General features: G+C 41.2%; 1 protein-coding gene and 1 long non-coding RNA gene across 45 annotated transcripts in view; one reads left to right on the top strand and one right to left on the bottom strand.

The window, feature by feature from the left end:
- FGGY (FGGY carbohydrate kinase domain containing) overlaps window positions 1-27,943 on the top strand; it is a 459,774-nt gene that overhangs the window by 28,081 nt on the left and 403,750 nt on the right. For 38 of the 44 annotated variants that reach the window (XR_014808145.1, XR_014808144.1, XM_084964945.1 and 35 more), the window contains 2 exons: window positions 8,146-8,257; window positions 14,867-15,018. Coding sequence is in view for 42 of the 44 variants with exons in the window: in XM_084964945.1 (XP_084821071.1) it covers window positions 8,146-8,257; window positions 14,867-15,018 (264 nt within the window). In the remaining 2 variants the exon portion in view is untranslated. The remainder of the gene's footprint in view (window positions 1-8,145; window positions 8,258-14,866; window positions 15,019-27,943) is intronic. The other 6 variants (XM_084964952.1, XM_021097811.2, XM_084964946.1 and 3 more) reach the window with 1 other exon arrangement.
- LOC146402932 (uncharacterized) lies at window positions 13,235-26,631 on the bottom strand. The gene is made up of 2 exons (XR_014808151.1): window positions 26,225-26,631; window positions 13,235-15,946 (listed from the first exon to the last, which is right to left on the bottom strand). It is a non-coding gene; the product is annotated as an uncharacterized LOC146402932 (long non-coding RNA).

Raw genomic sequence — 27,943 nt, 5'->3', positions numbered from 1 at the left:
GGACGGAGAGACTTTGGAAGGGAGATCTAATAGGACTTGGTGGTGATGGAGAGGAAGGAGATAAAGGCAGTTTCAGAGTTTCTGTTCTTGGAAGAATGTTGGCGTATTGACGTTAACTGGCAGTGTGTGGCCTGTTTCCCTACCTTATCTTCAAGGGGCAACACCACACCTGAGCTAAGATGCAGTGTAGGTAGTGGACCAGAATTGGACTTGTTCATTTTACTAGTTGCTGGAATGGATTTTGTAAAATTGAATGCCTCCGGGGGCCTTGCAGGTGACACAGCCCCCTTCACAAGCCGTAATAGCCTCCTTGCTATTCCTGCCTCAGGGCCTTTGCTCTGGCTGTTCTCTCGCCTGAAACACTTTTCCTACAGATTTCTACCAGATCTGCTCTTCAGGTCCTGCAAGTATTTCCTGAACTCTCCCGTTCCCAGCAACCACCTCCCCTGCCTCCGGTATTCCTGGCCCCTCTGACATCACTTTCTAGTACATTGTAGGTAAAATATATATTTTTCTCAGTTTATTGGCTGTTGATTCTCCCTGCAGTGTAACCTGCAAAAGACTAAGGGATTTAAAAATATATTTTGCTTTCCATTGTTTTCTAAATACTGAGAAGAGTGTACAGCCTGACCTTAGAAGGGGCTTGATTGCGTTTGCTGACTGACTGAGTAAATGAGTAAGTGATTGAATTGTGTGGGCAACAGGAAGTGATAGGCCTGAGAGAACAGGTATTTCACAACCTCATGCACCCCCTCCCCCCAAAGCTGACAGAGGCATTCAAATTAAGATTTAAAAGAGCACAGTACCAGCCACACAGAACTCTGTTGCAGGCTGGATTCTGGGAGGCCCCAGGCTTTTGACCCTTGCTCCAAGCTGAGCTCAAGATAAAACCAGGTATGCCTCTGACCCTCCAGTTCTCAGTTGGAAAGGTTTCTAAGGAACGCTGTCTCCCCACCCAGTATGGCAGAGCCTGCTGATTTAAAACACATGCAGGATTGAACCGGTTCCCACAGTCAGAACAAAGCGATGCACAATCCCTTCCCCAAATATTTGTTTGCTGCCCCATAGCTACGAGTTGACAGTTGGGAGACATGGACCAGGTTACCAAATGAACTTGCAGAAATCTCCTTCTCTGGAAATTCTTTAGGAGAGCAATGTGCTTTTTCTCTAGCTGAGGAAATTCCCTTGATGCCAGGCTGTTGGGGTGAGTTTACTAGACTGCTTTCTTCTTCCATTAATGAGAGTATAAAAAAGAATCCTCAGGTCAGCAGGTCAAGTCCTGGGGGCCTTCTGGGTAGTGTGACCCTGACAGCCATCTTTCTCAGATGGTTTGGATGGGGGTGGGGGTGGGGAGTGGGGTGGTCCTACACATGGTAGGCATGATCATAAGGCATTTCCATATAAGGCTGGGGAAATGACAGCGGCTGCCTAGCCAAATCAGGTTTAAATGCATGTCACAGTTATTCCTCCAGTTCCTTGAGATAGGTTTCCGATTTAGAGAAGGAGATGCTGAAATTTTGTGATCGAAAGGCCATATAGAACTCTTGTAGGTTTCACAGGAGATTCATACCATAGATTGAAGACAATCTTTTCTTTGCTCCTACTGTAAGGTCACTCCCACCAAAATTCTTAGGAAGGTTTGAGTTTATCCAATCTTTTCACTGTTCCCTTTGCCTGCCGTTTTTATACGTGCTTACATGATGCAGGGAGCAAACCACGCTTCCTTCATAAGAAAGTTTGCGTGAGCACAACTTAGAAGGCATTGAGTGCATTTTCCATCCTTCACATTTCCTGCAAAGGTTTATTGGTTCCAAAGCACGTTCAAATCCATTGACACCTTTGATCCTCACCTGGGAGTTTCTCTCCTGTGCCACTCCTCCCCCTCGTGGAACCTGAGGCTCAGAAAGGTGAGATTACTCCAAGGTTATCTTGCAGTGACCCAACAGTGGTGGAGTTGTAGCCAGCAGAACTCTTATGATACCATATCCCATTCTCCTTTCTACTCTAGAGCTGCCTTGTGGTAGTGAGTTTTATTGAGTTTTCTACATTTCCTCTCCCAATTCCTTTATTGATTAATGGCAGTCCTGTAGGAGAAGGGCTTGCCCAAGTCAGGCATACGCTCTCTGGGCACGAGGCCAATAGGGCTGCATGGCCGGTAGAAGTTAGGGCTAGTTTATTGAGTGAAAGGTTGATGCTCTGTGAGTTTAAAGGTTTGCGGCAGCTGATTTACTCAAATAAGGGCTGCCACTTATTGGACACTGAATGCCAGATAGTGGATTAATCATATCTTATTTTGCTGAATTCTCATACCAACATTAGGCAATGTAGGTCTAAGTACTGGTTTTGTGTAACCAAAGGTCTTCTGGCTTCCCAAAGTCACATGACTTGTCAGTGGCAGAGCCAGTTTTCGGAGTCAGGCAGTCTGCACCCAACACCACTGATTTTAGCCATCACCCAGAGATTTCCAAGCCAGGTTGGAAGGACATGGCAGGCAGAGGACGCTGTGCTTATAAATGCTAGAGAGACATGATCCAGCAACACAGGAGGGTGACTGGAATGACTGGAATTGTATAACCTGCCCTGGACCACATAAGCAGAGAGACATAGCAGAGATTTGAAACCAGGTCTCCGTGACTCCTTGTCATGAGACCATGCTGCCTGACAGAATTGGGCTTGGTCCTCATACTCTTCTAAGTCTAGGTGGACCAGTGCAGTATAGAGGTACAGGGCCCTCTCTTGGTGCTGTGGGGCAAAGTTATGCCAACACTCACAGGTGGGTCATGAGTGATGCTCTTCCTTAGAGCTCATGCGCTCTCTGTAGGATGAGTCTCTGGGCAAAAGAACTTCTCTGATGACAGAGGCAACCATGTGGTGGAATAGGAGGAACACAGGCTCTGAATTTCAGTTCTGGCTTTGCTGTCAGCTGGCTGTGCGACAGGGATAAGTTCAAGTTCTCAGTCTCTGGAGCCTGCTTCTTCTTCCCTTCCTTCCCCAGTCTTCCACTTATTTTTTTATATGTTTGCCATACCCACGACATGTGGAAGTTCCCAGGCCAGAGACTGGACCTGAGCCACAGCAGTGACAACACCAGATCCTTAACCCACTAGGCCACCAAAGAATTCCAGTCCAATTTTTTTTTTTTTTTTTAATGAAATGGAAATACTAAGTGTTTCTTCAGAGGGCTTTGTAAGGATTAAATAAAGTTGTATATGTAAAGTAGTTTCCTCATTATTTTTTTTAAATAATAACAACAAACAATAAAATGTCACCATATGTTGAGCATCCACTGTATGTCACCTATTTCACATTTGAAAAAATAATGTTTTTCTTTATTGAAAAGCTGTTATAATTGTGTGTAGCTTTTATTTGAGAAACATGTTAAACAGTAAGAAGTAGAATCCTAAATGACCAGCCTGGCATTCCAAAACAGGAAAAAAGAATAGTGTGTTTTAAGAGGTGGTGGACACTTTTGAGATGACTTTTGTAGGATTTCAAAGGTTGTTGTCATGTTTTAAGTTGATGGGAACCAGTAATGGGTATGGCCACTCAGGCATTTTCACAAAAGGAAACCATGGAAATGAAAATGTAAAAATAGAATTAATCAATAAATCTATTAACTTAAAAAATTATATAACAAAGTGAAAAACTCCCATCTCCTCCAGCTGCCATTTCTGCTCTCAGAGGCAACCACTATTAACAGTTTGTTGTTGTTTTTTTTTTTCCCTTATTCGCATATCATGAATATTCTTCCATTTCATCTTTTATAGCTCATCTCTTAGAAAAAAAAATCATTCAATGTTTTTCATGGTTTATATACTATAAAGTCCATTCATTTTAATTGTATAGCTCAGTGATTTTTTTAAACTTTCATGTCTGTGTAATCATCACCATAATCCAATTTTAGAACACTTCTGTTACCCTCACAAGTTCCCTTATGCCTGTTTGCAGTCATTCTCCAGTCTTAGTCATAGATAACCGTTTTCTGTCATTGTAGTTGTTCTGTTTGTAGAAATTTCATGGAAAAGGAGTCACACAACATGCCTTCTTTTTGCGTCTGACTTCTTTCACTTAGCATAGTGTTTTTAAGGTTCATTCATGTGGCTTCACATATCAATAGTTCATGTCTTCTGCTGAGTACACTTCCACTGTATGGGTAGATCACACTCGGTTTCACCATTCGGTTAACTCATAATGAACATTTGGTTTGTTTCTAGTTTTAGGGTATTATGAGTAATACTGCTCTGAATATGCACATACAAGTGTTTGTGTTGGCATATGTTTTCATTTTTCTTGGGTAGACCTTGATGGGTTATATGATAAGTTATGCTTAAAAATTGCCAAGCATTTTTTCCAAAGTGGCTGTATTTTACATTTTTACCAGCAATGTACAGGGGTTCCACCTTCTCCACAATTTTTTTTTCTCCACAATTTTTGAACACTTGGTGTTGTCATCTTTTTAATTATAGCTATTCTTATAGGTGTGCAGTGGTACCTCATGATTTTCCTTTTCCTTTTTTTTTTTGTTTTTTTTTGTTGTTGTTTTTTTTGTTTGTTTGTTTTCGTCTTTCTAGGGTCATACCTGCGGCATCTGGAGGTTCCCAGGCTACGGGTCCAATAGAAGCTGTAGCCACTGACCTACACCACAGCCACAGCAACGCAGGATCTGAACTGTGTCTGTGACCTATACCACAGCTCACAGCAATGCTGGATCCTTAACCCACTGAGTAGGGCCAGGGATCAAACCTGCACCCTAATGGATGCTAGTCAGGTTCGTTAACCACCGAACCACGAGATAGGAACTCCTACTTTTCATTATCTGTCTGTCTGTCTGTCTGTCTGTCTTTCTTTCTTTCTTTCCTTCCTTCCTTTCCTTTTCCTTTTCCTTCCTTCCTTCCTTCCTTCCTTCCTGTCTTCCTGTCTTCCTTTCTGTCTTTTTGCCTTTTCTAGGACTGCACCTGAGGCATATATGGAAGTTCCCGGGCTAGGGGTCGAATCAGAGCTGTAGCCGCCAGCCTATGCCAGAGATCCAGCAGCTCGGGATCCAAGCCGCGTCTGCCACCTACACCACAGCTCACGCAATGCCAGATCCTTAACCCACTGAGCGAGGCCAGGGATCTAACCCGTAGCCTCGTGGTTCCTAGTCGGATTCATTAACCACTGAGCCTTGACGGGAACTCCTCATTTTCTTAATGAGTGATGATGTTGAGTGTATTTTCTCGTTCTTTTTGGCCATTCATAGTCTTCTTTGGTGATACGTATATTTAAATCTTTTGCCCATTTTATAATTGTGTTGTTTGTCCTCTTATTATTGTTATAAGTATTCTTTATATGTCTATTATAAGATGAATGAATTGCAAATGTTTTTTCCCAAACTGTAGGTTATCTTTTCATTTTCTTATGATTTCTTTTAAATAGCAAAACTTTAAAATTCTGAAGACGCATTTATTATTTTCTTTTTCTTTTATGAGGCTTGCTTATTATTAAATCTTTGTTTAACCCATGTCAAAAGATTTTTCTTCCACAGGTTTTATAGTTTTAATTCTTACATTTAGTGACATATATTTTGCATTAATTTTTGTGTATGGTGTGAGGTAAAAGTCTAAAAATGTAAGTTCTTATTTATTTATTTTGCATATGGGCATTTAGTTTTTCTAGTACCACTATCAGACAAATTATCCTTTCCCCATTGAATATTCTTGGACCTTATACAAAAATCAATTTACCATTAATGTTTGCATGTATTTGTTATATTTTTCTTCTTTCATTCATGTATAAGTTTATCATACTAGTGCTACAATAAGTCATGGTAGTTTTATAGTAAGTTTAAATCAGGTAGCATAAGTTCTTCAGCTTTGTTCCTTCTTTTCAAAAGTGCTTAGGTGCGTCTGTGTCCTTACATTTGTATATTAATGTTTGGAGCAGCTTGTCCTTTTCATTAAAAAGTCTGCTGGGATTTTAATAGGGGTTGTGTAGAGTCTGTAGGTTTATTTGAGGGGACTGCCAACTTAACAATGTTGAATTTTCCATTTCATACATAAGGCATATTTCTCCAATTTGTGGTTTCTTTTTTAGCAATGTTTTGTTGTTTTCAGGTTATAGATTTTGAATTTATTTTAATAAATTTATTTCTGAATGTTTTCCTTTTTTGATGCTGTTGTGAATGGAATTATGTTCTAAATTTTGATTTTGTCATGTTAGTTGTTAGTATATAGAACTTTGGTTGATTTTTTTTATTTTAATCTGGTATGCTGTGATCTTACTAAGCCTGCTTATTAGTTCTGTTCCCATTTTAAAAATTAAAGTTCTTAGTATTTTCTGCATATGAGATTATTTCTTCTGCAAAATAAAACATTTTAACTTCTTCCTTTCCAGTCTGTATGCTTTTCTTTTCTTTTTTTTTTTTTCTTGCCTTACTGAATTTGCTAGAACTACTGGCATAAGGTTGAACAGAAGTGGTGAAAGAGAACATCTTTGCATTGTTTATAATAGGGAATAATTCATTTTATTGTGAAGTATGATGTTAGGTATAGCTTTTTTATAGATGTTCTTTATCAGCTTGTGGAAGTTCCCTTCTCTTTTGGTTTATTGCATTTTTTTTTAATTTTTCCTTTCCCTCTTTTTTTTTTTTTTTTGGCGTGTTTTGAGATGATCCCTTGACATTGTGTTTTATTCTATTAGTATATGTTATACAATAACCGATTTATGGATATTAAATCACCCTTGCTTTCTTGGGGTAGCCATACAGGGTCATTGTATATATATAATGCATTTTTTTCCTTCTTTTTAGGGCCACACCTGTGGCATATGGAAGTTCCCTGGGCTAGGTGTTGAATTGGAGCTGCAGCTGCCAACCTACACCACAGCTACAGCAATGCCAGATCTGAGCCAAGTCTGCAACCTATACCACAGCTCAAAGAAATGCTGGATCCTTTAACCCACTGAGCAAGGCCAGTGATCAAACCTGCATCCCCATGGATACTCATCAAGATCTTAACCCATTGAGCCATGACAGAAGCTCCTATAATGCATGTTTTATATGTTGCAGCATTTAGTTTGTTAACGTTTTGTTAAGGATTTTTATGCCTATGTTTATAGCAGATATTGGTCTATAGTGTCCTTTTCATTTGCTGTCTTTCTTTGATATCAGGGTAGTGCTGGCCACATCAAATTTGTTGGAAAATATTCCCTCCTTCATTATATTCTAAGCAAGTTGGTGTAGGAATGAGTATTCTTTTTCCTTGGACTGTTTCACAGAATTTCACTGACTCCATCTGGTCCTAGAGTTGTTGTTTTGTGGAAATGTTTTAAGTACAATTTTAATTCTTCAAGAAAGAATGCTTCTCAGTTTGTTATGTGGCTTTGGTCAAGTTCCATAGCCCCAAAATGGTTTTTGATGATTTTGTCCAGTTTTATACTTTTATTTTGCTAAGCACATTTGCCAGCCTCTTCATACTACCACACCCAGAGGTTGCTTCTCTACTTCTTCTTAATGGCCGTCGAAAATTCTGTTTTACAGCTGTATTATGATTTATTTAATTAAAAATCATTTTCCTAATTTTTAAATATGTTAAATAGTGCTACAGTTAACCTTCGTTTATATGTAATTTTGCTTACTCATGCTGATAATTCAGTAAGAGTTTCCTGGAAGTGGGACTGCTAAGTCAAAAGTTATATATGTTTTTAATTTTAATAAATACTATGCTGTACTATATTCTCCAAGATTTATACTAGATTATACTGCTGTTAGAACAATGTAGAAGACTTAATTTTCCCTCTCTTGCCACTGCTATGTACTATTAATTTTTTACATTGTTGCCAATAAGAAAAACAAAGATTGGGATATTTATATTTGCATTTATTTAATTATAGTAGAATTGGGAACCTTTTAATAAGCTCTTTGACTATTTCTTTTTATTGTATTAAGTGACTTGTCATATTCTTTACTTAATTTCCAATTAGATTGGTTGTCTTTCTCTTATTAATTTATAGGATCCTCTGATATTTTAGTGATATTGATCTTTCATCTATTCTGTGTGGTAAATACTTTTTTCTATTCCGTCATTGATTTCCTTCTAGTCTTAATTTTTCAATCTTTTAAAAACCTGCATTGTAATTTATATTTTTGTTTGCTTGTTTTTAAAACAGAAAGTTGTACAAGGGATCAATTTAAACCGAATTCGAGGGCTTGGGTTTGATGCCACGTGTTCTCTGGTTGTTTTGGATAAGGAGTTTCGCCCTTTACCAGTAAACCATGAAGGTAGGACCATTTCTGTCTTTCCCTGGTGGTGGGGGACTGGCTTGGGCCCAGTTGGAGCACGAGGTGTCTATTTCCACTGATGGTGAGAATTAGAGGTGGAGCATGGAGGCCAGAAATCACGTCCCCAGAGGTTAAAAGCTTGGAGAGCAGTTGGTAGGAGCAGGATGACATTAGGATTAGGTGGATCAGGAAGAGATTTTACTTGTAATCTACAAGAGCCACAGTAGAGAGCTTGAGGTAGGATGGACACAGTATCATCAGCCTAGAGTGAGTAGCCTTGAAACAGAGTCTGGGCCTTTTCAAGGAAGGGAGTGTTGTTGTCTGTGCCCAACAAAGACACAAAGTTGTCTTTGCCTTTGAAGCTCCTCTACCACGTTCATTTGCATGGGTGAGCCAGGTTCTTTTAATGGAAATAGAATAGGAAAGGGCCGTATATCACACAGAAGCTGGAAGCAAATGGTCTCCCTATTGTCAATAGCCAGACCAAGGACATTCCCGTTTAATGATGCTGTTCTAATATTCACTCCAGAGTACTGTAACGAGCTGTTTCAGATGTAATGGACATGCGCATCCATCATCAGAACTATTCATGGTAGAGGATGTGTCCCTTTGGGGGTATTTTAGCCAGTAGTGCTAGCACCAAAGTTGCAAACCTCAAAGCCTATACTAGTCAAGTAAACAATGTAAATGAGTGAGTAAAGTGAGTCAGGTTTGAGAAAAACAACAGCACATATGCAGAGATGTATTTCAACTAATATTTAACCTTTTAAGAGTGGCAGACATTTGGGAGTGGTGGAGACTGTGGTGCACTAGAAATTGCACGCTCCTTCCGAATAGGAGTGAGGCTCTTGGCATTGTCAGTCAGTTGTTGCCAAGATAGGCATTGCAAGCATGTTTGGGACTAGGCCATGTTTAAGAATCCTTAGTAATGGACACTGCTAGAGCAGTGCCTTTCTTAACTGGCGACTGTGGATACTAGGGCACACTGAGACTCCCTGGAATTGGAGTTAGGTAGTCCCACATCTCAGCCCTGCTCCTGCTCAGCTGTGACACCTTGAGTGATTCACTTAACCTCGCTTTTACTTGTTTCTCCTCTGAAACAATTGAAATAATTGGAATAACGAAACTGTAGCTTTGCTCTGAGAATTAAGTGGGAGCCTGATACCTGAATGCTTAGAGAAGTTTCTTCCATCTGATTATGAATTCCTTAAGTTAGGGGGAAGTGTCTCACTCTTATGGAATGGAACACTGATTTTTGTAAATTACCTGTCCTGGAAAAGTATGCAGATGGATAAATGATGAGGGCACAGTGGTAATGGTGACCATCTTTTACACATATACCTTTTTTTTTTTTTCTTTTTTACGATGCCACATTTACTAGCACTCTCTGTATGCCAAGCCCTGTCTTTTTAAGTGGTGGGGCTTCAAAGATATAAGTGGTCTTTGTTCTCACTGACTGACCACTAGCTTAGTTGGCATTTTTTCTGGGCCAGGATCGGGGGGCAGCCCCTGTCTGGACCCAGGGAATGGGATTGAACCCACAGACCTCAGCTCAGCAGCAGCAAGCACTGTCCAGTTACATGATGTGGCCAGCCATAGCGGGCCACTTGGGGATGCTGCCAGTGCTTCTTTGTTGGCCTGCTTTAAACAGAGGTCAGGTGGTGGTCTATTAGGGACACTTTGGGAGGAATTCTCTGTTTGGGCGGGACTCTAGATATTATGAGCCCTAAGTTTCAAAGACACCAAAGATTCTATTATGCTAAACCATGTGGGTTTTTGTTGTTGTTGTTGTTGTTACCTCTAGTGTCACATTAGAATCAAATGGGAATCTTTTAAAATCACCAATTCATGACCCTTACCTGCAAGGTTTGCGTTTACTTGGCTTGAGGTGAGGCTAGGGCATCAGTACTTTAAAAAAGTTTTCTCGGTGATTCTGGTATGCGGAGAATCACTGGGTGTGGATGAATCGTCAGCTAAACATTGGGAACAAGAACATTAGTAGCAAGAACTTCAAGGTGGAGGATGAGTGAGTTCCTTGTTAAATCTGCTTACACCAGCACCCTCTCGGTTGCTATCTTTTTTCTCATTGTACGTTGAATTGCCTCCTGTTAACAGCTCTTGTATGAGAAGGGTAGCTAGGTTGCAACCCTAGTTGTAAGTGTTGAAGAAATATTATTCCACCTAAAAGGTTAAAATGTACCTATTCATCACAGGCATCCAGCAACAGGTGCCCCTCACCAGTTTCTTGCCTTTCTGCAGATTCTATTAAGGTTAGATTTTATCTGAAATGGATTAGCTTGTGCTGGAAAATGAAATTTGAATTGTAAGGGTAGATTAAAGGGTCTTCAAGGACTTCTGCCTACCTGGCAATAGTGACCAATTCTTGATTGGTTAATGGGAGTAATTTGTGAGAAGCAGAAGAGCAAACTTGTGGTTGCCAAGGGAGAGGTGGGAGGGAATGGGATTGATGGGGAGTTTGGGGTAGTAGATGCAAACGACTATGTCAAATGGATAAGCAATGAGGTCCCACTGTGCAGCGCAGGGAACTATGTTTGATCTCTTGGGATAGAACATGATGGAAAATAATGTGAGCAAAAGAATGTACATATATATATGACCGGGTCACTTTGCTGTACAGCAGAAATTGGCATCACATTGTAACTCTACTGTACTTTAATACAAAATAAAAAATAAAGAGTTTAAGAACACTGAACATGATGAAATAGTCCCATTGTTCACCTTTTCTTGTTTGATCTTTCTTCCTTTGAAAATCAGAGCAGCACTGGGTTGGACCATGGTGCCATTGCCATGTACTTCCTACCTCATGCAGTGCATCTAGCTCAGACCTTAACTCTTAACATCATTCCAGCCACAGGAGCTCTGGGAGGGAGCAGAGCCAACAGTGATAATTTAGGGTCAGGGAGGAAGTTACTACCTAGGCTAGCAGACGTCTAATGGTGAAATGGTTTTCTGATTCATAGTCATTTCTTTCAAGTATCCTTAGAGAACCTCCTGTGAGATGTTCACAGTAGAAACTGAGTAAGTATACGGATGAATAAGCTGCCCTAAGGTAAACTGACTGTGTAATCCCAACTCTGCTCTGATGATTGTTTCTAATTCTCTTGACATATGATGTCTTCTTGGGTCTGCACTCTGTTGGTTTCACCTGTCTATTGTGCAGCAACTCCTTCCTCGCTCTTTCTTTGCCTGGCTAGCCATTGGCTGATCATTTTCAGGACTATCCTAAAGCTTTCCTGCCTCTTGGAAGAGCCCTGTGCAGCCTCAGGCTAACTGGGGTCTTCTCTGTGCTCCGCCTCTGCCTGTTCCGTGTCCAGGACTTCTGTTCTGGCAGTCATCACTCCATACAGATGGTTTTTTCCACGTACATGCTCTGTAAAGGCTGGGACTATGGCATGTTCTTCCTGGCATCTCAGCACCCAGCATGGAGCAGATGCTCAATAAAAGATTAAATGGACTTGCAGTGGAGTCATTAATTTGTGGTTTTTCAACAAGCCCCGCAAAAAGAATAACTTCTATAAGTTGTTGTCTATAAAGCAAATTACTAATATCTGTAATAAGTATATAATGAGGTAATCCATTCTGCACCATTCTCCTTGGGTCTTCCTGAGAGCCTCTTTAGGTAGAGGCAGTAGTGGCTGATTGGTTGTTCGTTACAGCTGAAAGTTTAGCAACAGGTGTTTTTGTCTTGAAGCAGCTGCAGATACATTCTATACAGTGTGGGAGATGCAGTACTGACATTGTCCCCCCCACACACACACCTGCATACCCGTATTCTGTGTGTGTATATGTGTGTGCACGCATGTGCGCCTACACACCCACATTCTGATTCCGTGATAGTTCTGGAATAGGACTTGAATTTCAGTATTTTTTTTTGATGATTATTTTTTATTGACCATATCCTTGCCAACTCTAAATTTATTAAGAAATTTAATACCCCAACACTTGAGAATTTTAATGTTGTTCTATATTTTAATTTTTATTTTTTATTTATTTTTTGTCTTTTTAGGGCCGCATCTGGGGCATATGGAAGTTCCCAGGCTAGGGGTCTAATTGGAACTACAGCTGCCTGTCTATGCCACAGCCACAGCAATGCAGGATCCAGGGCATGTCTGTGACCTACACCACAGCTCATGGCAATGCCGGATACTTAATGCGCTGAGCAAGGCCAGCAATTGAACCTGCGTCCTCATGGATGTTAGATTCGTTTCTGCTGAGCCATGATGGGAAGTCTTATTTTTTAATTAAAAAAATTTTTTTGTTATAATCGATTTACAGTGTTCTCTCAGTTTCTGCTGTACAGCAAAGTGACCCAGTTACACACACATATATATATATATATATATACACATTCTTTTTTTCATATTATCCTCCATCATGCTCCACTGCAAGTGATTAGATATCGTCCCTTGTGTTATCCAGCAGGACCCGCTGTATTATCCAGCAGGACCTCATTGCTTATCCACTCCAGATGCAATAGTTTACATCTACTAACTCCAAATCCCAGTCCATCCCACTCCCTCCCCTCCCCCTTGGCGACCACAAGTCTGTTCTCTATGGACATCAGTATTTTAAAAGCTATCCCATGAGATTCTAATGTGCAACGAGGGCTGAGAACCAGAGGTTGAAACAGTTTCGTTGTACAGTAGAATCACTCAGCTGTTTACCAAAAAAATCTTAGATGCGTCTCTGGAAGGTTTCATGTACTTTCTCTTATGTTCAGAGCGTAACTGTTGTTTGAGGAGTTTTCCTGGGCCCTGAAATCTTTCTGGGCTGGCAAACCAGTGGCGGAGTCCTTGACTCATTATGAGGATGACCTAATTGAGGTGTTTTCTTAGGTTAACTTTTTTTTTTTTTAATTTTTTTTTTTTTGGTAAGTTTTAAACATTCTTTTTCAAAGACTTGGAAAATAAGATAACAGCTTCCCATGTATCCACTACTGAGGATAGAAAGATAAAGTTTTGCCATGTTTGCCACAAGTCCTTTTTTTAATTTTATTTTTTTTAAGAACGCTCAAAAGTTCAGTCCATGCCCCCCCCCCCCGCCCCGCCCAGCAGGTGACCATTCCTCTGTAGTTGGCTTTCACAGACACGTTTCTCCTGTGCTATTACCACATGTGTGTACACCCGCAACAACAAACAGTATGGATTGTGTTTAAAAATATCCCAGCTGCTATCATTATTCATGTTGATATGTGTAGCTCAAGTTTAAATTTCTTTTAATTTATTTATCCATTCTCTGCCCAGATCTCCTTTCAAAGCGCACGTTGTGCTTTTCCCAGCTGTGAGATAGCAGGCATGTCTTCAGCCTCTCAAGCTCAGGGTCCGTGTGTCAGTGAAAATGACCTAGATTTCAAAGTTGTTTTGAGGATTAAATGAGATGTGTGTAAAATGTTTAGCATAGGGCTTGGGATGGACACACACATACACAATACGCCACTTTATGAACATTTGTTATTAGCAAGATTATATAATTACTGCAGGTATTTGGCCAATAAATAAAATACTGTATGAAGTGCCTAACTCAGTTACTTTTTTGGTCCCTTTTATCTTTCCTGTTTGTAATCTCCCAGGTATATTCATTGCTATTCTCTGCCTTTTGCTATCCAGGGAAATAGAGGACCGTAAAAAGAATACTGGCTTGCCCATCAGTGCAGGATGCATTTAGCAGAGGCTGGGGGAGGGGGAAGGAGCAGTTAGATCCTGTGTGGGCTGCAGGATGGTAGGGGTAGGTGTAAGGGGCACTGCCCAAGCTCCTTTTCAGGTGGTTTTAAATTCTGTTTCCTATGATTTATTCCTCTTGAGGGCCGACTGTATGATAGGTACTTGCCATGTCGTTTGTATACATTATCTTTTGTTCAGTGAATGAAGAATCTATTCATCCTTATATGTTATTAGGTGTTGTTATTGCCATTTTACAGAGAAGGACACTTGGGCTAAGACAACTTAAGTAACTTCTCAGTATCTCTGCTTTTACTGAAAGTGTTTCCCATTAGGTCTGCCTGGTTCCAAAATGGAAAATAGTTCAGTGCTTCCAACCAGCCGAGTTAGAAAAAAGCACTTAAATGAACTTTAATTAAAGTGACTACAGGAAGTGGGAATGAAGATAAGCAGAAAAAAGCCATCATGTAAATGTATTTGCTATATTATACCACTGAAATATTTATCCACATTTAAAGAAGATGTACCTTAAAAATATGAAGTATTGTTTTATGCTTATTTTTGATAGGCTTTTTTCTGGAGTATATATACTCAGGAGAGTTTTACTAGGATAGAAGGGAGAGGGAAAAAAAGGGGAAGAGTTGAGAGAGAATGAATGATAATATAATTCATCAGTGGATCTTGACTGATTTTTCACGTAGACGTTTACTTTGGCACTGTATTCAAAGAGTACATCTCTTGAAGGGAAATCTAAAGTTTGGGAAGAGCATTCTAGTTGGTGTTGGTGGTGATCCATTCACTTGTTCATTATTGATGTGTAGAATTTTACAAGTGGTTGTGCAGGTTTCTGCCCTTGGGAAAACCGAAAGTACACGCTTGAGTTAGAAGGATAAGGATGTGCCTGTGTCCTCATCTTCCTTGTTTTTGCCAGGGGATCCCCATCGAAACATCATCATGTGGCTGGACCACCGGGCGATCAGTCAGGTCCACAGGATCAACGAAACCAAGCACAGTGTCCTTCAGTACGTCGGGGGCGTGATGTCCGTGGAAATGCAGGCGCCGAAGCTTCTGTGGCTCAAAGAGGTAAGTGCGTAGGGTGAAGAAGAGATGACTGATAATAGCAGAGGATGCCATTTATGGAATCTGTCAGTACCACGCACCCAGCTAAAGTCTGTTATGCTTGATTTTTTTTCCAGCAACTCTCTGAGGAAGGTTGATCCCATTTTATTGATTAGGTTGCAGTTAAGTCATTCTGCTTTTATATGCTTAACTCATGTAAGGTACGGTGATAAGTATGTGACACAGATTATCTCTCTGAATCCTAACAGCACTCCTATAAAGTAGATTTTTTTCTTTTGTCTGTGTTTTGTAAAAACTAAAGCTAAAAGAGCTTCGTCACCTCACCCAGTATGACTTAATGCATATGCAACAGAACCAGAAATGACTGAACCTAAAACTGACTGACTCTGAAATTGATTCTCTTAATATCTCGTACTCTGCTGAAGTTCAGAGAAGTTAATTACCATTCCCATTAGAAAGTGGCAGAGCCGGGATTCAAGTCCAGATCTCCTGGCTGGAGCCTTCTTTCTCTTATTACTGTTAGCCCCCAATGATTAATCTCTTGCCTTGGTGGCATTGTAAAGAATGCCTTTCTCTCCTTACCTGAACATGAGTTTCTGTGTCCTAGTGTGATAAGGTGATCTGTGGACAAAGCACTTGCAGGCGGTTCCCGTTTCCAGATGTTAGGATCATTTATGAAGTGCAGAGAATGGTGATGTCAGCTTTATGGTTCCCGGTGGAGATGGAGGTGTGAGAAAGTTTGAGTCCTCAGGAGCTTCAGGGGCCTGAAAACCCCTAGGTGGTCTGGTGAGGAGAGACTCCATCCAGTGATAAGCCCCGGCATGATTCATGTACAGGCTCCGAGGTTTCAGAAGGGCTGAATCTTCAGTTACTCACATACGCAGTTGGAGGGAGTTTAAGCGTGCTGAGAAGGTGTCCTTGGATCGCCATCCTGGGGCAACAGGGAGACGCAAAAAGGGCATCACTACTCAGGGCAGGCTTGGCTTGTGATTTGTTCAGCATATTGAGCTGTGTTGTAAGTGTTTTTTGTTTTTGTCTTTTTTTTTTTTAGGGCAGCACCCACAGCATATGGAAGTTCCCAGGCTAGGGATTCAGATTGGAGCTGTAGCTGCCAGCAACGCCAGATCCGAGGCATGTCTGCGACCTACACCACAGCTCACAGCAATGCCACATCCTTAACCCACTGAATGAGGCCAGGGGTGGAATCTGCATCCTCATGGATGTTAGTCAGATTCGTTTCCGCTCAGCCACGACAGGATTTCCCTATGTTGTAAGTTCTAATTTGCAGAAACAATATTCAGCTACTCAGATATGGGCTTGGAGGGAGCCAAGAGGGTGTCCTTGGTTGGCCATTGTGGGGCAAAAGAGAGAAGCATAAAGAGCATCTCTAATGAGGGCAGTCCTGGCTTGTTATTTGTTTAGCATATTGAGCTATGTTTTAAGTTTTAATTCATAGGAAGATTTCTATATTTGCTAGGAGTTTGAAAACAGAGTGTTTTAGGAACTGGGGATCTCAGGATCCTAATTCTGACACTACTAGCATCACCCTGTATGATTTTGGGAAAAGCAATTCCTTTTTTTTTTTAGAGCTGCACGGGTGGCACATGGAGGTCCTCAGGCTAGGTTGAATCAGAGCTGCAGCTGTCAGCCTAGACCACAGCTCACAGCACTGCCAGGTCCTTAACCCACTGAGCAAGGGATCAAACCTGCATCCTCATGGATGCTAGTCAGATTTCTTTCCATTGAGCCATGATGGGAACTCCTAGGCAAAGCAATTCTTGTTGTGGGCTTCACTTTTTCCATCTATAAATTGAGAGAGTTGGACAGGATCAGTTTGAAAATTTCGTCCAAAAATATCCTGAAATACAAACCAGAAAGTAAAATTGCTCTCCCCTTCCCCACACTGTGCTATGTGTTCAGTAGGCTTTAATAGACTTAATCCAGACAAGCCCTGCCTGGTAGATCACATGGGAAACTGAGGCTGAGAGTGAGGGTTATGTGACATTCCCCAAACAGATGATAGAGCCAGAATTTAAACCCACGTGTACTGGTCTCCAAATCCCGGCTCACCCCATTAGTCATGCAGTATTGAAATCCCCTGTAAAGCATGCCACGTCAGGAAGGACCAGGAACGAAGGCAGTGGTGTTCTTCAAGCCAACTTAAACATGGTGCAGAAGAACAAGTGGGTTAGCTCTATCACCTTTCTTGGCCACAGGTAAGGAAGAGCTGTTCTGATGGGGCAGGTGGTTACTGGTGCAATGTCAAGGCCTTCTTGAGCACCTTCTTTGTAGTCAGTGCAGGGCTATAGTAGAGGAGACACGAAGGATATTCTAGAGAGACTGTGGTTCATTATGGTAGGTACGTGGGTATGTGAGCTGCTTCCTTAGTGTAGTAGGAGGGTAGCCGGGGCTCAGTTTGTTAAGGACCTATTTGGTGATAGAGATGAGCTGATGGTTGTTAGTCTGGGGAGGGAATGTCTTTGATAACTTTGGCAGGGTGAAGAGATTGGATAAGGAGTAAGGAAATGTAGGTGGGGAGATTAAGAATCAGTTTTCTTACTTTCCTGATTATAGTTTGTAGTTGGCCTTGCTTTTGCTCTTAGGATAAACATGAAGATTTGTAATGTGGCCCAGAAGATGGTCTATGATGTCATTTTCACACACACACAGACACACCCACACACCCCTGCCATCACTTACTGTGTGTCCCTCACTTTGCTCACTCTGATCCATGCACAGGGATTCACTCAGGGTGAGTGTGCCTCAAGCACACTAGCTCTTTGCCACCTCAGGGTCTTGACTAGGGGTTGGCAAGTTATGGCCCATGGGCCACATCTGTCCTGCCACCTGTTTTTATTTATTTATTTGTTTTTTGCTTTTTTTTTTTTTTTTTTTAGGGCCACCCCGGGGGCATATGAAAGTTTCCAGGCTAGGGGTTGAATTTCAACTACAGCTGCTGGCCTACACTACAGCCACAGCAATGCCAGATTGTGGACCCACTGAGCAAGGCCAGGGATCAAACCTGCATCCTCATGGATACAAGTCAGAATCATTTCTGGTGTGCCACAATGGGAACTCCCTTCTGCCTGTTTTTAGATGTCTCACAAGCTAAGAATGTAAATGAGTTTTATATTTTCAGATATTTGAAAAAAGAGTTGAAAGACAGTCCTATTTTGTGACCTGTGAAAATGATATGAAATTTAAAATGTAGTGGCCATAAACAAAGTTTTATTGGAACCCAGCCATGCTTGCTCATTTATGCACTGTCTCTGGTGCCTTTGCACTATGGTGATAGAGCTGAGTATTTGAGATGGACACTGCATGGCCTATAAAGCTAAAAATATTTTCTTGGAGTTCCCGTCCAACTAGGAACCATGAGGTTGTGGGTTCGATCCCTGGCCTTGCTCAGTGGGTTAAGGATCCGGCATTGCCGTGAGCTGTGGTGTGGGTTGCAGATGTGGCTCGGATCCAGTGTTGCTGTGGCTCTGGTGTAGGCCGATGGCTACAGCTCTGATTCAACCCCTAGCCTGGGAATTTCCATATGCCGCGGGAGCAGCCCTAGAAATCACAAAAAAGACCAAAAAAAAAAAAGCTAAAAATATTTTCTCTCTGGACCATTAGAGGAAAAGTATGGTGACCCATGGTATTTTTTTTTTTAATTTTATTAGAATATAGTTGGCTTACAATGTTGTGTTAGTTTCAGGTGTACAGCAAAGTGAATCAGTTATACCTATATCCATTCTTTTTCAGATTTTTTCCCAAGTAGATTATTACAGAATATTAAGTAGGTTTCCTTGTGCTGTACAGTAGGTCCTTGTTAGTTATCTATTTGATATATAATAGTGTGTATATATATTATTCGCAGCCTCTTAGTTTATCCCTCACCCCCGTGGTTTCCTCTGCTGACCATAAAGACCCCTGGTCTTGACTGTGTTATGATGCCTTGCCTTCTGCTTGAATAATCTTCCCTCTACTCACCATTGATTCTAACTCATCATGCGGGTCTCAGCTTTATTGCCACATCCTTAAAAAAGCCTTTCCTGACCCTCACATAAATCAGATGTCTCTTGTCATCATACTCTTAAATTTACTTCACTGTATCTTTCATAAATTGCAGTGACGTGGCAATTTGTATGATGATTTGTATAAAACTCGCCCTCTCCAACCATTGTAATCCATAGGAGGATGGAGATATCTTTTTTGTTCATTGCTCTTTCCCCAACCCTAACCTAATGCATGGCTAAAAGTAGGTGCTCAGTGAATGTTTTTTGAATGATTTGAGTGGCTCAGTAAGGGGCGAAAGCTATTCCACAGGTGTGAAGTGTGATGACCTAAATTAGGCACTGTGGGATGGAGAGGAGATGGGTTCCAGAAATTGTTAGGGGTTAATGTCAGCAGGACATTGAGGCTGATTGGCCATGAGAGGTGAGCTAGAGGGAGGAGGCAAAGTTGACTACTCATTTCAGCATTGCTGTCACTCAGGTGCTCCTTGTCCTTAGCCTGGAGTCAGAGGTCAGAGGGAGGTGGGTAGCATTTAGAGTTCAGACCTCCTGGAAGTCGGGAGTGATCTACGAGGACCACCATAGCTCTCGGACGAAGTCACTCAGGTCCTAGTTCCACAATATGGAATTTTAATCGTGTCCTTTACACTTAAGGTTTGTGTGTTTTAGGTTGACGTATGTCTCCTTAATAAGAATTGTCAGATAAAAGGAAACATACCATTTGAATTTTTCATAACCCCCAGCAGTCTGACTTTTCCATTTGGTCTCAATGATTCTGACTCTCATCTTAATGAAGGCCAAATGTAAATTAAGTTCTGTCAGGCTGGAACAGCTGGAGTCTCCTATCTTTATAAACATGAAACATCATAGGGTAACAAGGTGCAGACTGAGGAAGGTCAAGGAAGTTAACGGGCTGTTGTGGATCCTGACAGCTCCGTGTTAATGGAAGATAATTAACTGGCTTGTACGGGATGTGTGGAGATATTCCAATCTGTCTTTTAACTCATTTTCTCTTTTTTCGCCATTGTCAGCAGAGCAGAAAGCTCATCATTTTAGAGTTGGTGATTTTCCTTGTTCATTCCAGAGGTCTGGGACCAACTGGCTGGAATGTCAGAGGGTTTTGTTTATGGGTTTAGGAAATATAAGCACCCCTTTCCTCTCCTCAGTCCATGCCCTCTGCTTTCCTTCCCCTGCTCACATATTGGGAAAACGAGTAAATGATTCTCTGATTGGTTCTAATGTGCTTTTTCCTGTGTATGTAGATTCTTGGGAGGAACTCGGGAGTTTGGGTGCCCAGAGAGGTGGTTTGATAACTTCCTGGCAGCTGTGGAAAGTGTCATTTGAATGCTTTGCCGTAGGAACTATTGAAAAGAAAGCTCTGTTAGACATCAGGAACGCCTAGTTGTTATCCCCTCTGTAAAAATAAAAGGCTTCCTCCAGCTTATTTTTAGTGCCTTGACTGGCCTTATTCTTTCCTTCTTCTTGATGATATAGTAACATCTATTTTCCTTAGGGCTCCCATTTTGAAACCTTATGAAAGATAAACAAAGGAAGTTCTTTCCTGGGAAACACACCCTTTCTTTTTTAATGGCAATATGGTGGAAACAATAATCTTTCTCAGGGTTCTCTGGTAGTTACGCTGGCTTTAAATTCCATGCGTAAGCCTGATATTATGTATCTACATTCATCAGATCTTAACAATAGAGCTAATATGAGAGAGTGAGGAACTTTGGAGGATAGAACATAGTCTGTAACAACAATTAAAAAAAAAAAAAAAGCACAGAATTAGAAGCCAAACACACTTGCATTTACATCTTTCTCCACCATTTACCAATTTTTCAACCTTAGACTAAACCAACTTATCTGAGTCTCAGTATGCATAGTTGTAAAATGAATATAATAATATCAGCTTTGTGGAATAACTGTAATCTAGTCAGATGCTTGTAAAATGTCTTATACAGTAGATATTCAAATAGTAATTTCTCACTTCCAGGGTGTTTTCAAATGTTTGTCTCTACTGATAGGAATGTCAGTAACAGCCTATCACCAAGTGAGAGAATTTTAAACACTAAAATATCTTATATCATGTAGCTGGCTGTAATAAGTGTGTTTTTCCTGTTCGAATAGTAACTAAGGAAAGCATCTAAAAATGACCACAGACTTGTCAAGAACAATCATAGAAAATAGTAGAAGAATATAAAACGTATTTTTTGAGTCATTCATTTATTTGAATCATCCACATCCTATACGAAAAGGCAGCCAGCTTTGAACTGTAAAGCGAATGACTTACCGAATACCTTTTACTTGTTTCTCTAAATATTCGCCAATGCCTCTAGCCCAGAATTATTTTATTCCATAAGGATTATTTTCTTTAAACTTTGCACTAGTCCTGTGTGATAGATATTCTTTCTCTTTATGAATGAGGACACTGAGGCTCAAAAAAGTTAAATGACTTACTGCCAGTCTCATACTATGTAAGTATATGTACATCCAGAACCATACAAACTGCTCCATCCCCTGTCCCCCTCCTGTGAGAGCCCATGCTGTTTACCATGGGAACCCAGAAGTGGTCTCTGCCACTTCTGTAATTCATGAAATTACAGTCTTATTGGACTAAGCAATAATAGCAGAATAAGGAAATGGATGCAAACAGTAGGTAATGTGTATCTAGTGCTTATTATGTATCTAGCACTTGTCTGAGCATTGTATCCATGTGCAACTTATCTAATCCTCACAACCATCATATGAAATGTCTCATCTTTTATAGATGACAGAACAGCTCCAGAGATGTTAACAACTTGCCTAAGATCATTCAGCTAATAAATGGCAAGACTGGGGTTTGAACCTTAGCATTTCAGACCCGCAGAATGGGCTTATCACCACTTCACTCTACTGCCTCTTCAGGTGTTTGCCTTGTAGGGTTTGAATAAACTAGTTCAGGGAAGAAACTTTGAAGTGATGACTTCAGGAGAATCGGAGGCTGGGAACAATGGGTGGTGGGTTCATTTGTTTCACTAAAAAAGTATTGTCTGAGTGTCTCCCATGTGATGGGCACCTTGCTGGGCACTGGGGTTGCCAAGGTGAGCAAGACAGATGGGGGCCCTGGGTAGGCTTCTGGGAACTTAGGTTCTAGTGCAGAGAGGCAGAAAATCAGGAAAAAAAAAAGTAGATATATACAAGGTGATTTTGTTTTCTGGAAAATACCATGAAGAGGAAACACAGATGAACTGATTTGGCATGGCTAGTGTGTTCTCTTGAGAGGTTTGGGTTAATAAGAATGATGGGATTTTTAGGAGGAAGGAGGAACAGATGCAGTGAGGGGAGGAAAGTACTTGTGAGCTCAGTGTAGGAGGTCAGCAGGGCTGAAGGTGGATGAGCAAGGCAGAGAGTGGCAGGAGGGGATTGCAGAAATGACCAAGGGCTGATCCTGTATAACCTTGAGGCCCTGGGCAGGAATTTGGATTTTATTCTAAGAGCAGTGGGAAATGGTTGATGAATTTTAAACATGAGTGCGACATGATCTTTTTTATGACTTGAGAAAAAAAATCCTGGCACATGTGCTGGGTAAGATAATAAATATTTGTATAACATCAGTAACATTTATGCTATTGCTGTAATGTTAAAGGGAAAAAAATGACAAGATTGCACAGTCTTATAAATGCATTTGTTTTAAGAAATTTGCAGTATGGAAAAAAACTGGCTGTATATGCAGAAACCAATAATGAGATACTCTGCATGGTTGAAATAGTTTGCCACTGTTTGTGTTACAGCACAAAGCTCATGCTTTGATTACCTCTTAGTACTTTTCCATTAAAAAATAATCTCATAGTCCCAGCTAACCTTTCTGATTGACAATACTTGATTATTTAGCATGTTTTTTTTCCTCCCTTGGGATTATTTTCCTAAATAATCTGTACTGTTTGAGGGGCTTTACATGCAATATTTCATCTAAGCTCCTCAGTGACAGAGTATTATTATCCCATTGTACAGATGGGGAAAACAAGACCCACAGGGCTTAAGTAGCATCCCCAAAGCTACACAACAAGTAAGTGGTAGAGCCAGAGTTCTTACCAAGTCCAGCCCCCCTCCAGCTCCTGGGCTCCATCCCTTGGCTCTGTTGCCTGTTCTCAAAGGACGTTTGTTTCTGCCTGCGTGTAGCTTTACGGGCTAGCAGCCCACAGGCTGAATCTGGTCCCCAGATGGGTTTTCTTGGCCCCACCCTGTGCTTGAAAATAAATTCATTTTTGAACGAGTGTCCAACATTTAAAAATGAAAGAAATTTCACATTAAAATCCAGATTTTTCCGCTTCTCTTGAGAAAATAACAAAAGGACTTGGCCATCCTGGGGTCACATTCCCACGTGGAAAGAATTGGCCAGGGATGCGTAGGGGCTGCCCCTTGAGAAGGGGTGAGTGCCCTTTGTTTCTCAGGGGTCTCTACCCGGCCTGTTTCCCCATTTCCTTTTCCAGAACTACCCCTCTGGATTTGAGACACAGGCTATGGGAGTCTGTTCGCAGAGCCCATCATGAGTTTTCCTATAACAAAACGCTTAGAGAAATGGAAAGACTTTCCAGATGATGAATTTTTTGGTCAGTGGACCTCAGGATGCTGTATGGGTTTTCTTTTACACTCTGGGTCTCTGCTGAAGCCCTTTCCTTCTGCCTGGCAAACTTATAATCATTTCCTTCTTCACTTGGGGAATCTTATACTGATCCTTCAAACTCCAGGAAACCTTCCTTAACTTTTCTCCATCGCATGGTGATGAGGGTCCTGCCCTCTGTCCTCCATGGCATCCTTCCTTTATCTCGACCCTGGAATTTATTACACTCTGGAACACCTCCTGTATTTCCTTCTCCCTGGCCTCTGGGGCATTGCTTAGCATCCAACACTGATAACTCTGTAAATATTTTAACGGATAGATGGATGAAAGGATGAGCTTATTAAATTATTTCTCATGCCATTTTTCATTGCTGGGTGTCTGTCCATAGTTCTGTTCCTAAGTAAAGAGCCACTGCACGTGGAGTGTAGGTTAATTTTCTCTTCCCTGTTGTAGAAAGGGAAGTTTGGAGTATTACTATGCCTTTCCACCCCAGAACCACCCCTTGGCTGCAGTCTGTTTCCTTGAGTCACAGCTTATTTTGTGTGCAAAGCAAAGCCTTTCAATTCAAGCACTAACTCCTCTGGGTCCCTCCCCTGGGTCTTTGTACTCTGAGGTGACTAACTCCTTTAAGTTTCTTCCTTCATCCCAAAGAAAATCCAAGATGCCACAACTGAATCAAACAGGCTCTCTTTTAGAATGTTTATATCAGGGCCCTATTACTTTCGGACCAGATTCCTCTCAGCCTTTGAGCACTGTGGACGGTATTGTCATCTGGTGTTAGGGCATCTGTTGTGGATTTTCTCTCCAGGGTGGTCTTCCCATAAACTGAGCTTGTAACTAAATATTTGGAGTGTTGAGGCCGATGGCCTGCCTTCTTTTACCTGCCCAGTGATTCTTTTCCTTATGCCTGCATTTGCATAGTTGATTTATGCCAAATATGTGCTGTATCCCTTGTTTTATAGTCCACCCAAGTAATTTTAAAAAACAGGCCAAAAAGAAAAAAGCCTTGACCTGATACCTAATAACATTTAATAAATGTCAGCTATTGTTATGATGCTGTATTTTGTATTTTGCTTTACAGCTTATATGACTTAGATGTATGTTTTCTTTATTTGATCAGTGATATGGCCTTGTGAGTTAAATATTACTGTTTGCTGTGTTTTATAGATTTAAAAAAAAAAAAAAACAAGCCTCAAAGAGATGAAATGACTTGTCCATAGGTACCAGGACTGGGTTCTCATGAAGGTCCTTTTGGCTCTAAATCTTGTTTGTTTGTTATTTCTGCTTGTGGACCATTTTTCTCATTTGGGTTGGTGAATTCTTGGCTCCATAAGAGCAGAGACCAAATCTCTCCATACCTGGTTGTTGTAGCCCTCGACCCAAACACAGTGCTTGGCATTGAAAACATACTCAGTTACTCAATAAATATTTGCTAATGACTTTGTGTCTCCTGGTCAGAGTCAGACATACAACTACAATAGTAGAGCCTATGTGCACTGCTTCCTCACTGCCAGCCTTCCCGACCCCTGTGTAGGGGTGTCAGCTATGTCTAGGCATTTACAGTGAAACAAACATTTGTCTAGTAACTACTACGAGGGAGGCCCTGTGATGGTGATAGGAAGGCAAGGAAGAAGCTAGGAGTATCCTTTATCTCAGGGGGCTCCCTAACCCTAACCCCCTAGGACCAAGTGCACGAGGCTGTGAAAGCTATTTTTACCAACATTTTATTATCAAAATGGTCAAACATACAGAAAAATGGAAAGAATTGTGAACACTTAGAACCATCGTCACATGGATTCTGCCATTAACATTTTACTCTGCTTGGTTTATCATGGCTGTACCCATCTATCTGTCCTTCTGTCCATCCTGTCTGTCCACCTGAAGTGTTTGGAATAAGTCGAGACATGATTACACTTGTGAAAGCAGTTTGAAATATTACCTGAGATACTTACTAAATTCTGTTTGGTTGCTACCTACAAACATCATCAATACCTACACCAGAATTGATTCAGTATATTCTGTGCACTTTTAAGTCTGCTGTCTCATTTAATTATTTTGAAAATCTCGTAGGCTAGATGTTATTACGTTGCAGATGAAGAAGCTGAGGATGGAGGTCATTAGATAGATTTATCACACACAGACTGACTTCTGCATTGCTTCTGACAATGCTGGAATGCAAAGTCTGGCTTTCTAATTCTAGGAAATAGATTTAAGATGGAGTTATAAAGGTTAGCTGGTCAACTTCGGTCTTCATCAGGTAAGGTCCTTCTGTCTTACCCCACACATCAGTTACCTAGGTAAAGAGAACTAGTCCTTTTGGTTTATTTCAAATCCCTGGTAACATATTTGTCTAACATAAAGTTTTAAGATAAAAATGATCTCTAGAATAAAAAGTTATCCTCTTACACTCACAATTAAAGAATCATACTTGAGACTAGGTGAAATCTAAGATTCCCTCCTCTCCATAAGCTCCAACCCGTTACTCTTTTGTCTGTGCTCCAGAATATTTGAGTTACCTCCCAAAGAGCTGGCTTTTTTCTCTTCTTTGCATTCATCTGAAATGTTTATAGTTGGAAAAAATGAATAAATGATTCAACTAGTTCCTTACCTCTTCTGAACCCGGAGTTCCTGGCAGTACTTCTGCAGCTGAGACCCCAGTGGAGGCCGGTCTCTGTGTATAAAGCTGTGTCCACTCTGCTGGTTGAATGATAAAGGGATCCAGGGATCCCCATCAAAACCCATGTCTCTCTGAATCCTTTCTGTATGGAGAAGGCTATAGATTAGGAGCAACCATAACTTGGGAGCAATCTCAGTAATCAAGAAAGTCTGATCTCAGCTCTGCAGCCTCATCAAGAACCTAACCCACACCCTTTGAAAAAGCTGCTGTAAGCCTGGCTTCTCAACAGTCAGTATCTCTGGCTCAAAAATGCAAGACTAGGGAGTGTCGGAGGGAGTAAGAAGCTGCCTGGGTAAGTGGCTCTGCCCTCTGTAGCTTCTGTCTCTCCTGAAGGCTTCGGTAAAAGGTCTGAACCATAGCACAAAGAGCTGTTTTCTGCCAGTAATGCTGTGTGTATTGGAGAGTATTAGAGTTTTGGAGCTTGCCCAAGGAAAGCAAAGCAAGCTATCGGGACATAAGATCTTGTTGCCAATTAATTATTCATAATGTTTTTAATAAGAAGGATTTCATCTTCTCTAATATTATTTGGATAATTCACCATTGATTAGTGAAAATTATCGCTCATGGATGAGCACCAGTCCAGCGTCTGGCATTTGGGAGCAGCTGTTCTCCATGACCCCTGGAGTTCTCCCTCAGCACTGGCATTCCGTGAGCCTAAGATAGATGGGGAGAGAATCGGGACCAGAGTAAAGCCTACTGCAGTTGTCCTGGCATGAGGCCGTGTGGTCTGGCTTTGGCCAGGGGTCAGAGACCAGCCCGTGGACCTGAGAAAGAGAGTGAATCACTGTGCAAGTATTTATCGAGCACCTCCCATGTCCTGGGAAGCAGCAGCCGGACAGCCATGAAGGAGTATTGGGTTTGGAGTTCAAGTGGTCAGCATTTCACCCGAGGCTGTTCACTTACTCTCTTTATCATCTTGGACAGTTCATTTCACTTAATGGGTCTTAGTTTCCTATGTAGGGAATGGTATTGATGGCAGTATTTTATATCAAATGGTATTTGGTAAGTTGTAGCATGCTGGTGGTAGTAATGTGTTTTCAGATGATTAGGACAGAAGAAATTGATTTTTTGGGAAAAAGGTTAGTGGGGTCTCTTTTTCATATACTTATCTCTCTATGCAGTTAAAAAAGCTAAGAAGGGAAAAATCCGTATTGTTTGGGGGTAAGCACTTTTTTCCTTTTAAGCTGTTCTTAATCTTGATGGGTAACTTGGGGAGTAGGTAGTATTATTCCTGTTTGCATGAACGCCTGAGCTGGGTATCTGACTCAATCTAACTCAGGCCTATGCCCTTTCCAGCTCACAGGCCGAGGGTTGGAGAGAGTGAATCTCTCCTCAGATGCCCCAAGCAACTGTTTCCAGAGCAGTTTCACTTGTGCTCTTATCAGTGGCTTACAGGGTACTGTCTTCAGCAACCCACATTCTCAGGGTGATAGCTCTAAGGATGGGTACACGTTTCAGAAGAAGTCTAAAAATGCTAGTGTGGTACCCATCAGCTCCTGCCAGAGTTGACCAAGAACATTCATTCACTCAGCAGATATTTATTGAAAGTTTCTTTTATTCCAAGGACTTGGTTAAATACTGGGAATATAGCATTAAACCAAACAGAGGCCCTGTCTTCCAACTGCTCATATTCCAGAAGTGGGACAGAAA

This window comes from Sus scrofa, chromosome 6 (genome assembly GCF_054392235.1).
Source record: "Sus scrofa isolate SSC_HxYL_T2T_F1_AM1 chromosome 6, Sscrofa_HxYL_maternal_Yorkshire_Landrace_v2.0, whole genome shotgun sequence".
NCBI classification, from domain to species: Eukaryota; Metazoa; Chordata; class Mammalia; order Artiodactyla; family Suidae; genus Sus; species Sus scrofa.
The sequence above is the reverse complement of the archived record's forward strand: the minus strand, read 5'-3'. Positions and strand labels throughout refer to the sequence as shown.